At 38.2% G+C, this 8759-nt stretch overlaps 2 protein-coding genes across 2 annotated transcripts; one reads left to right on the forward strand and one right to left on the reverse strand.

Annotated features, from left to right (window-relative positions):
* The first annotated feature begins 485 nt into the window (after nucleotides 1-485).
* On the forward strand, nucleotides 486-2011 carry m17 (IL-6 subfamily cytokine M17). The gene is made up of 3 exons (XM_068706159.1): nucleotides 486-545; nucleotides 988-1136; nucleotides 1301-2011. Exons 1-3 carry the CDS (start codon nucleotides 491-493, stop codon nucleotides 1763-1765), a joined length of 669 nt encoding a protein of 222 aa, XP_068562260.1. The 5' UTR covers nucleotides 486-490; the 3' UTR covers nucleotides 1766-2011.
* Nucleotides 2012-4636: 2625 nt separating this feature from the next.
* On the reverse strand, nucleotides 4637-8115 carry tescb (tescalcin b). The gene is made up of 8 exons (XM_068706160.1): nucleotides 7864-8115; nucleotides 7133-7202; nucleotides 6800-6880; nucleotides 6562-6701; nucleotides 6407-6468; nucleotides 5996-6103; nucleotides 5867-5914; nucleotides 4637-5669 (listed from the first exon to the last, which is right to left on the reverse strand). The coding sequence occupies exons 1-8, from the start codon at nucleotides 7925-7927 to the stop codon at nucleotides 5592-5594; spliced, it is 651 nt and encodes a 216-aa protein (XP_068562261.1). The 5' UTR covers nucleotides 7928-8115; the 3' UTR covers nucleotides 4637-5591.
* Nucleotides 8116-8759: the final 644 nt, after the last annotated feature.

The following is an 8759-nucleotide window of genomic DNA, read 5'->3' on the forward strand; positions in this document are numbered from 1 at the left end:
TCATAAGATGGTTTATCTCAGACTACTTTATAGGGATTATTTTCTATAAACTGTGTCAAAGGGTATGCTGACCTCAGTGTTTAAATCACTTTTACGCATGCCTGACATGGTTTTCTAAATTCAGCAGATTCATGTTCTCAAGCGATTTAAATAGATCACATTTCTATTATATTTTTCCATGCTCAAATAAAAAGGAAGTACTCTGTGCTACACTGCATGGTCACTAATAATAACAATAATAATAATAATTAGACAACGTCCCTACATGCCTGCTCTGTGACCAGACATGTAGGGACGTTGCCCACATGTCTAATATAGAGGAAAGAGAAAAAAAAATGCACAACTGACATTCTGGGAAATTTGGTTGCCTCACAAAGTGCACGTCATTTCCTCCTATGACAAATGTGTGGTTTCTGTCTTTTAAAAAAAAGTTTTAAAGGAGTGTGATTATGAGGAGTCTGTGCAATTCGCCTGTGATTCTGAGAGGAGAATGAATGGTCATGTAAAGAGTATGCGTTTTCAACAGTTTATGGAAAAAGCAACAAGTAAGTTTCATTACATCTACTTTTCTATTAGAATATAAAAAAAACAATTGCATCTTTTCTTAGCATTGTGCATGCTGCAGTGGTTACTTTCAGTGCTGTTGTGAAACTGACTGAAGTGTGAGATTTAACTTTTTCACCGTTTTTGAATACAGTCTAGCTTTTTTTTTAATGGAGTGAATTAGTTTTTAAATTCGCCAATATTTAAAGAAACTGGCAATGTTTGTTGGCATCTAAACATACTTTAACTACAGTATATGGTTCTATAAAATGTCTGAACTTGTAATATAGCAGACTTCTGGTGTCCTTTTCTTTCTTGCTGAATATATGCAAAGTGGAAAGTCTGTTGTAATCACCCCTGCCTTACACTTGTGGCTTTGAAATGAGGTTCCCCTCACCACTGGGATGTTGGATAACCTTAACTGACCAGTTCCTTTCTCCACAGCATTACTCTCTCTCCTGCTGGTTATGGCTGTTGATTCATCAAGAACTGTGGCAGCAAGCAGAAACCAGCAGTGTGGGAATTCTCTGCTGCAGACTTTGAAGCTAACCAGACTGGTACAGAAGGAATCTGTCGACCTAATCAAAACATATGTGAGTGCAGACTTAAAAGTGCTGTATCTTATTTTGCTGTGTTAAATCCTCGTCTGCTTGTTCAGTGCTCCGCCCTTTTACCTTCTTTTAACATAATATGCATGCTATTCATGGTCCTCCTGAAGACTTGTGGCTTAATTAATATCTGATCTTTTGTTTTGCAGAAAGCCTCTCAAGGAGAAATGTCAGAGCTCATCTGCAAGGTGTCAGTTAACAACGTCCCTGACCCCAACATCTCCGGCCTGGAGCCCTCAGAGAGGCTAATGAGTGTCTACACACATCTTCAAGAGTTCTTCCCGCATCTCAAACGGGTGTACGAGCAGCAGACGGACTTACAGTCACCCACGAGCCCGCTGCTGACGGACCTCAGCCGTGTCAACGCTAGCAGCAAGAACCTGGCTGCTCTCATAAACGACTTCTATCAGAGCCTCTTCCCAAACCTGCCTTTACCGGAGCCAGCAGGAGGGCCGACAACACTACCTCCACCTCAGAACGTCTTTCAGCAGAAGGTCTACGGCTGTGTGGTCCTGAAGACCTACAAGGAGTTGCTGTCAAATGTTTCTCGAGAACTGAGGACTCTAAAAAGCAAAGTTTGCAGAAGGAGAATACAAATGAACACACTCTTCTGAGGATGACCTGAGGCTGGCCTTAGACAGCAACAGAATTAAAGACTTTAAAAGATAAGTGAGTATGAAGGTGGCTGGTACATCAGTGTAATTGAAGCCTATTTATGGTATTTAATAGTTATAATTTCATAATTTAACAATGATATTTATTTTCTTGTTTCCAATAAGAGGAATGCTGATAAAAGATCAAGAGTGTGAAGGTATCTCTATGCAAGTTATGTATATTTAATTTGTCTTGTATGTTATGTAAGGTTGTACTTCACTGTTGTATTATTATGATTATTAAAAGATACTTTGCAGCTGCTCTTCTTTATGATCTTGGTCTTCATTTTTTAGTGTGGCTGCATCAAAAATATACCATTTTAGCAACATGATAATTTCTGGAAAAATCTCAAAAAAATGATTTTCAAGCACTACACATGTTTTCTTATTTGCTGGACTCAATTTGAGAAACAATATATCTGCTTCTACACTTAAAAAAAGTGTAAGAAATGCTAAATAAATAGTGTCATTTTCAGCTGGCAGGATCATGTGCAGAGTAAGTCCATCAAGATGGGTTAAAAGAAAATCAGGAACCTTCTGAGACGCTGACTGTGTGATATCAGCTCAGAATGACGCATGTGTTTAACACAAGGCAGTATCAGATAGGAAAGATTTCATGAAACTGGCGGGCTGTCTGGCCAGTCACAAGGTGTGGGTGTGTGTGGGTCAGAAAACTGTATGTGTTGTTTGCACACTTGCCTCCTCATATAGATGGAGACACAAGTGTGTGAAGGGTGGGATGGGGAAAACAGGAGAAGTCAAAAATTCTCACAGAAAACCCCTTTTTTTTTTTAAATAGATGAATAACAGACACTGCACACAAACCCTTCATCTATATATACACATATAGGTATATATAACATGGATACCAAATATTTTAGTTGGAATGAAGTAATGCTTTACTGAACTTTCCTCAGATCACAAGTTCTCAGGAAAATGGAAGTAGATGGGGGATTCACTCTGGGTCATGAATCAAGTTCCTTGTTATAACTCTGCTTTATTTAACCACAGAGGGTACCTCAGGACAACAATCACTCCTCAGTCATTTGAACTGCCCACTTAATGCATTACAACACCACAGAAAGCTATGAAGTATACCCCAGCAGGTACAGTATTTGTGATATACATAACACCTTAGACTAGTCACCCATCCTCCCTGTAAAACTCTTATTTCACCTGAAGTGGAATAACACCAGATAACCTGCACAATTTCAACACCAACACAGGGATTAATGTGCAAACCCCAACAGAACTGAAGAGGCCTGGAGATTGAACCCAGGACCTGTTGTAATGTCTGTAACCACAGATCCACCTGTCATCAGTTTACACCACATCACTATTGAATTGTGTGGACTTCTGCACAAATGCAATACACTGTCTACATTTTTGTACTACTACTATTGTTTCCAAGGTCAAGAAAAAGGAAATATGTTGTTTTTTTGTAGGGTGATCCTATTGAAACAAGGGATTAAAAACAAGTGTAGTCCACCTACTCAACTCCACCTTTGTTAAAAGATGTTATGATTATCCCTTTGCAAGGGAGGTGAAACTGTTACTAAAGGGTTACTAAAATATAAAATTAGAATGTGTCTACAGTAACTAACAAATGTGGGCATAGAGTGCAGAGGGGCCAAGTTAGCTTGTAGTATTGTGACCTTAAAACACCCATGTATTCATACTTGGACACTACACATGTACTCGTATTTCCCCACATGAATCACATTAATATCAAACATGAATAAACATCAAACCACAATGATTGAATGCAGTAACAAACCTATATTACAAAACCAGGTGATTAAAACTTCTAAAATGTCCTGTGGCCTAAAGAAAAGAGAAGAAAACAATATATCATATATGAATATATATACTTAGAATTCAGTTTGTGGTGGTCTCTTACCACAACATTGGCACACTTGTTGGGCTGATTAGAAATCCTCAAGAAAAATATTGTTTGTACTCACTGTTCTTTGTAATTCAGCAAACTGTTAGTAACAGACTTTTTTTTTTTTTGAAAAGGTTTCTCATTATAATGACTTAAAGGATCTTTATTTTTCACAGTGGTGGAAATGGGCTTCCATAATAATCACCATATGATTTAATCTTAATATAGCATGTTAGCATGATAATATCTACTAATTAGCAATAAACAAGTTGAGGCTGATAGGACTGTCATTGGTTTTGCAGGTATTTGGTCACAAACCAAACTAAAATTTCAGAAAAGTGAGGATGCATCATCTTGTAACCATTAAAGTCTTTACAAAATAGTGTGCTGAAATAGTTTTAAAGCCTCTTATAATAATAATAACTTTATTTATAAAGCACCTTTAAAGTTAACAGTTTAGAAAGTGCAGTGACAGACAAAGCGCCAAAAGCAAGTCAATACTAACAATAACAGAAAGCTCAGTGAGACAGTTGATACGATAAAAATAAACTAAGAAATAAAAAAATAAAATGATACATAGAAAATGTTTAGTAACCTGCTGTTTTACGATGGATCTTGTGGAGCATTTGCAGCAACATTTTTCTACATAACCAAAGAAACATGGCTAAACTGAAAAGCAGAAGGGAATACAATGTGACTGTCCGCCAATGAACACAAGCAGGCCATTACAAATCTGAACCACCATTACAAATATGTCATATTTTATTGCAAAATATGGACAGCTTTCCAAAGTAAAAGTCTCAACGATACAATGACATGGACTGCAAAAGCGAAACATCTTTCAATTAATGTGCACCTGTAAAACAATAACCAAGCATGTACTATGTGTAAAAGCACTGCATTAACATTTTTACAATATGAAGTATGAAAAAAACAAACTATAGAAATGATGTAGAAATATCTTTAATGGATCAGGTGCAGGTTCTTTATCATTTAACATGCTTTACATGTTTTGACCCATGGAGGGCAGCATACACCCATGACTGAATACGTAGAAGAATGAAGTGCTCAGAAGTGCTGATGGGTCTCTTTGGACATTATAGACAGTTTATCACATGAAACTCACAGGAAATATTGAGAAATGAAGTGTTAGTATACATTCAACAGAATAAACAGGTCATGATAAAAGCTTTTTTAATTGGTTGTGACAGTAGTATGAGTAGTAGCAGTAGTAGTATTAAAAACTGACTGATTCACCTCATCAGTCATTTTTAAAAAGTATCTCATCAGTCCTTCCTCAGATAGACTGATAAGATACAGCCTTTAAGCATTTAATCTTGCATGACAGCACTCCCATTTCCTTTTTACCAGAAATACACATCATGAAGTGAAGTCATCTGTTTCATACGGTTTCATTGTGCAAATGTAGTGTGCAGAGCATGCACCAATTGTCATTTTTATAATATGAGTAAAAGGCATCTCAAATGATTGTATTGCTTTTATTACAGCCATCTAGATATAGTTAAAGATAAACCTTTATATCCCTGATAATTAAAAGTTATTGATTTATGGCATTGAAACTTGTAAAGGTTCTACAAGTATCAATATTTGCATGCATTGAGTCATACTGTCTACTACCACAGACATAGATATTTGACTATTGCTTAGTCCAATTACTGACAGGCTGATTGTTATTTGACCGGTTATCTCATATTATTGCTTTCAATCAAATAAGCTACTTACATCTGCAGTATATATATGTTTTCATTTGCATAGTTATTTAAACATGAGTAAGGCATATTATTCAGAGCAAGCGACAGACTGGAAACAACAGATAGTGAAACCATAATCATGCGTCTTTAGATTTTTCCCAGAGTCACTCCATAGTTTAGTGTACCGGCCTCACTTACACAAGGTTGTTGCGTCCATATTCAAAAAGCGAACGTTCATTCTTGATTCAATCTCAAAGCCATTCAGCAACTAAAAAAAAGAAGAGTTTTACATTGTTTAAAATGTATATTGCTAAATGTTACCATCCTTTAAAGTGGCAAGGTTGACTTTTTATTTGAATTTGCAAAAACTAAAAATTCTTAACACCCAAATGTACTTTCAAACTACGGTAATTAAGAAAGTAGTTTTGGCAAACATATATTCTAGTGTATATTCTGTGTACTGACCCTGAGGAAATGCTCAAATGTGATTCCCTCATAGAACTCATCGGGTTCCTGCGTGTGAAAAAAGTGAAGTTACAAACAAACAGTGAATCAAACTTGATGTTATCTTTAGCTACACCACAGCTCACATACCATGTGACCCATCGATATACTGGCCACTTCCAACATGGCTGCATCAGCTATGCTTTTGGCTGTGTCCTTCTCCAGTGTCCCGCTGAGAGATAGCAGCTCCTCCACCACCTGGACAGGTGTGAACAACAAGTTGAAATTAAATTATATTACTACAGTGGCTACAAGACTCAAATCTCTGAAGGCTTGAGGGAGGAGAGGTTAGTAGATAACTTCCTTCAAAATTCACTTGAGAAGATTAAAAGATGCTGATAAAAACAGTCTCCGCTAACGGTAAAAACCCACAGGATGGACTCATGCTGATTTCCTCAGACCGTGGTTGGAGGCTGCTGTAATCTTTACTGGTTATGTGACGAGTAAAGTTCAGTAAAAAGGTGCATGAGGTTTGTTCAACACAAGTGAGCAGAGGCTTACGTGTCTGTATTCCTCCAGAGTTATCGTCCCATCGTTGTCCGTGTCATGCATGTTGAATAAAACTGCAGAGGAAAAACACGGCTAATCAGTTCAACGGCATGTGTGTCGTCGACACATAATGGCAAGAATGTGATTGTGTGATTTGAAGACACTACATCTCAGTTTATTCCTCCGGACGCTCTCACGCTGCTCCTCTGTCATGTGCAGTGACGGCGGCCTGAAATGGGACATGACCACCAGAAACTCCTCGAAGCCGATCTCCTCAACAGTACCCTCGCCATTCTGCCGAAAGTTTCTGAAGAAATATAAAAGGAGCAACTGAGCGGACATACTTGAATTTCATCTCGCCTCATATTACAAGTTCCGGCAACTTTCAGCCCATCACCACTGTACCTTCTGTCAAAGAAGGCCTCTGTGATCTGAGAACGGATGGGATTGCATTCAAGATCAGGGATTTTGCTGAAGTGTTCTCTCCTGAGGGTGTAGAGAGGATTTTAAGGAGTGGCATATGGCGCCACACGCTGTAATATTATAATCATGGCCACACGTTTCAAGCTATTATGTGCAGGTGCAAAGCTTGTTAGACGAGTTTCCACTTCTCAAGAAAGTGTGTGAACTGCCAGGCTAATTTTCATTCAGGTATCAATCAAATAACAAAACAGAAACCTGGCGTTGCTGTTGAAAAATGTGCATAACACGACACAGTATTTGAAAAATCATACATACAGCAGAGTTTCTTCATTGTGGCTCAACCGCTTGAATCTTTTATGGAGGACTCCAATCTGCTGATATGAAACTGAAAACAGAGAAGAGGCAACCTAAAGTTACTATCTTGTGCATACCTCAGGGCTCCAAAAACAGTGAGACAGGAAACTCTTTAAACTCATAACAGTAATAATTTTGACATCTAAATAAGTAAGTTTGTTGAGAATCTGATGGTAACAGCTCTTTATTCTCTCACGTGTGAAGCTTTCAAGGCAGCAGATTTGGATATTCATATTCTATGTAAAACTTGTTGGTTTGCTGTTGTCTGTCACCTGCAGCATAGGCCTCCAAACTATTTCATGTGAGGCTACATGTGAATTAAAGCAGCTATTGTTGCAACTCTCTAAAATCGTGTTGTCAAAGCTTTCAATACAGTGTGTGATCTATTATCAAATACACCTCCCTCTGTATACTTGGTGAACTTTCTCTTCCATTAACTTAATGTAAATTATTCATTATGCTACTTCTGCACCTCACAAACCGGATTTCCTTAGATGTGTGTAATTACAGTTAAATAACAACCAGCTCTTTATGTAACACGTAACACGTTAAAATGGTTTCCCCTTTAAGATAAGACCGTATTAAAGTGAGACTGAATGTAAATCATATTTCGCGCTCATGTTTTCACACGTCCCACATGTCTGACTGATGTCTTATTAACGCCGGTACAAACAATAACGATGACTACTCACACCCCGTCTTTTCCGCCAGATCAACGTACTCTGGATGACCCGGTAAGGACTGCAGCGCTCCCATACCTCGGAGAAAAAAAAAGATCTTCCACCAGTCCGGTTTATACCGGGACCAGAGACGTGTCAGAAATGAACCGAAAGCTGTTGTTATAGACCCGGATCACAGAGCATCATGTCTCATCCACCTCCTCCTGATTGTATAGGACAGATCCTGAGCTCACACTTCTTCTTCCCCCTGAGCAGGTTGCAGGTCTCATCCTCTGCAGGCTACTTCCGCGACTACCGTCCTGATGACGACACACATTTCGGGACAACAGGCTGCAGCTTGAATTATTTACACAGACTCGTTTATTAATTCAGAGGCCGCGACCACTGACTGTGTTTGTTTGTACTGTACCAGCCAGGGAAGACGGGGAGGATAAGGAAGGTACACAAGCAGTTCTCAGATATCAAAATACTGGCTTCAGTGGCTGAAAGATGAGCGGTACTGTTTCAAACTGCACACTTTAAGTATTTTGATCATTTTATATATATAGGAGTTTGTCTCAGTATGAATTTTGACCAGCCCAACTTATTTACTTTAATCCATTTAAACAACCTGTTTTAACTCTCATTTTGCAGCAAAAGTGAGTCCAATCAAAACACAAAGACCCACAAAATTCTGGACATTTCAAGGATTCTTCCAAAATGATCAAACATTTTCAGCTGAACTACTGGAAAATACAGTATCTTAGGACCTCAAGTAACTTCCAACATAGACACCATCAGGAAAACGGACCAGCAGAGGATGTATTTATCATTTATGTATGTATTTCCTGCATTTCCTGTATTTCTCAGGAGCTGCTACCTTGTGTCGATTAGCTGATATATCTGTCATTTTGTCTTTTAGGCTTTTT

Source organism: Cebidichthys violaceus, unplaced genomic scaffold (assembly GCF_023349555.1).
Source record: "Cebidichthys violaceus isolate CVI_PGR_0920_01 unplaced genomic scaffold, fCebVio1.0.p SCAF_12, whole genome shotgun sequence".
Lineage (NCBI taxonomy): Eukaryota > Metazoa > Chordata > Actinopteri > Perciformes > Stichaeidae > Cebidichthys > Cebidichthys violaceus.

Bases quoted from the DNA above. Each gene is read 5' to 3' on its own strand.
- m17 (XM_068706159.1), top strand. From the start codon at position 491: ATGAATGGTCATGTAAAGAGTATGCGTTTTCAACAGTTTATGGAAAAA. The intron at 546-987 runs GTAAGTTTCATT...CTTTCTCCACAG, and splicing joins GTTTATGGAAAAAGCAACAA to CATTACTCTCTCTCCTGCTG. The intron at 1,137-1,300 runs GTGAGTGCAGAC...TTTGTTTTGCAG, and splicing joins TCGACCTAATCAAAACATAT to AAAGCCTCTCAAGGAGAAAT.
- tescb (XM_068706160.1), bottom strand. From the start codon at position 7,927: ATGGGAGCGCTGCAGTCCTTACCGGGTCATCCAGAGTACGTTGATCTG. The intron at 6,881-7,132 runs GTATGTATGATT...CTACACCCTCAG, and splicing joins CACAATGAAGAAACTCTGCT to GAGAGAACACTTCAGCAAAA. The intron at 6,104-6,406 runs GTAAGCCTCTGC...ACACCTGTCCAG, and splicing joins CTCTGGAGGAATACAGACAC to GTGGTGGAGGAGCTGCTATC.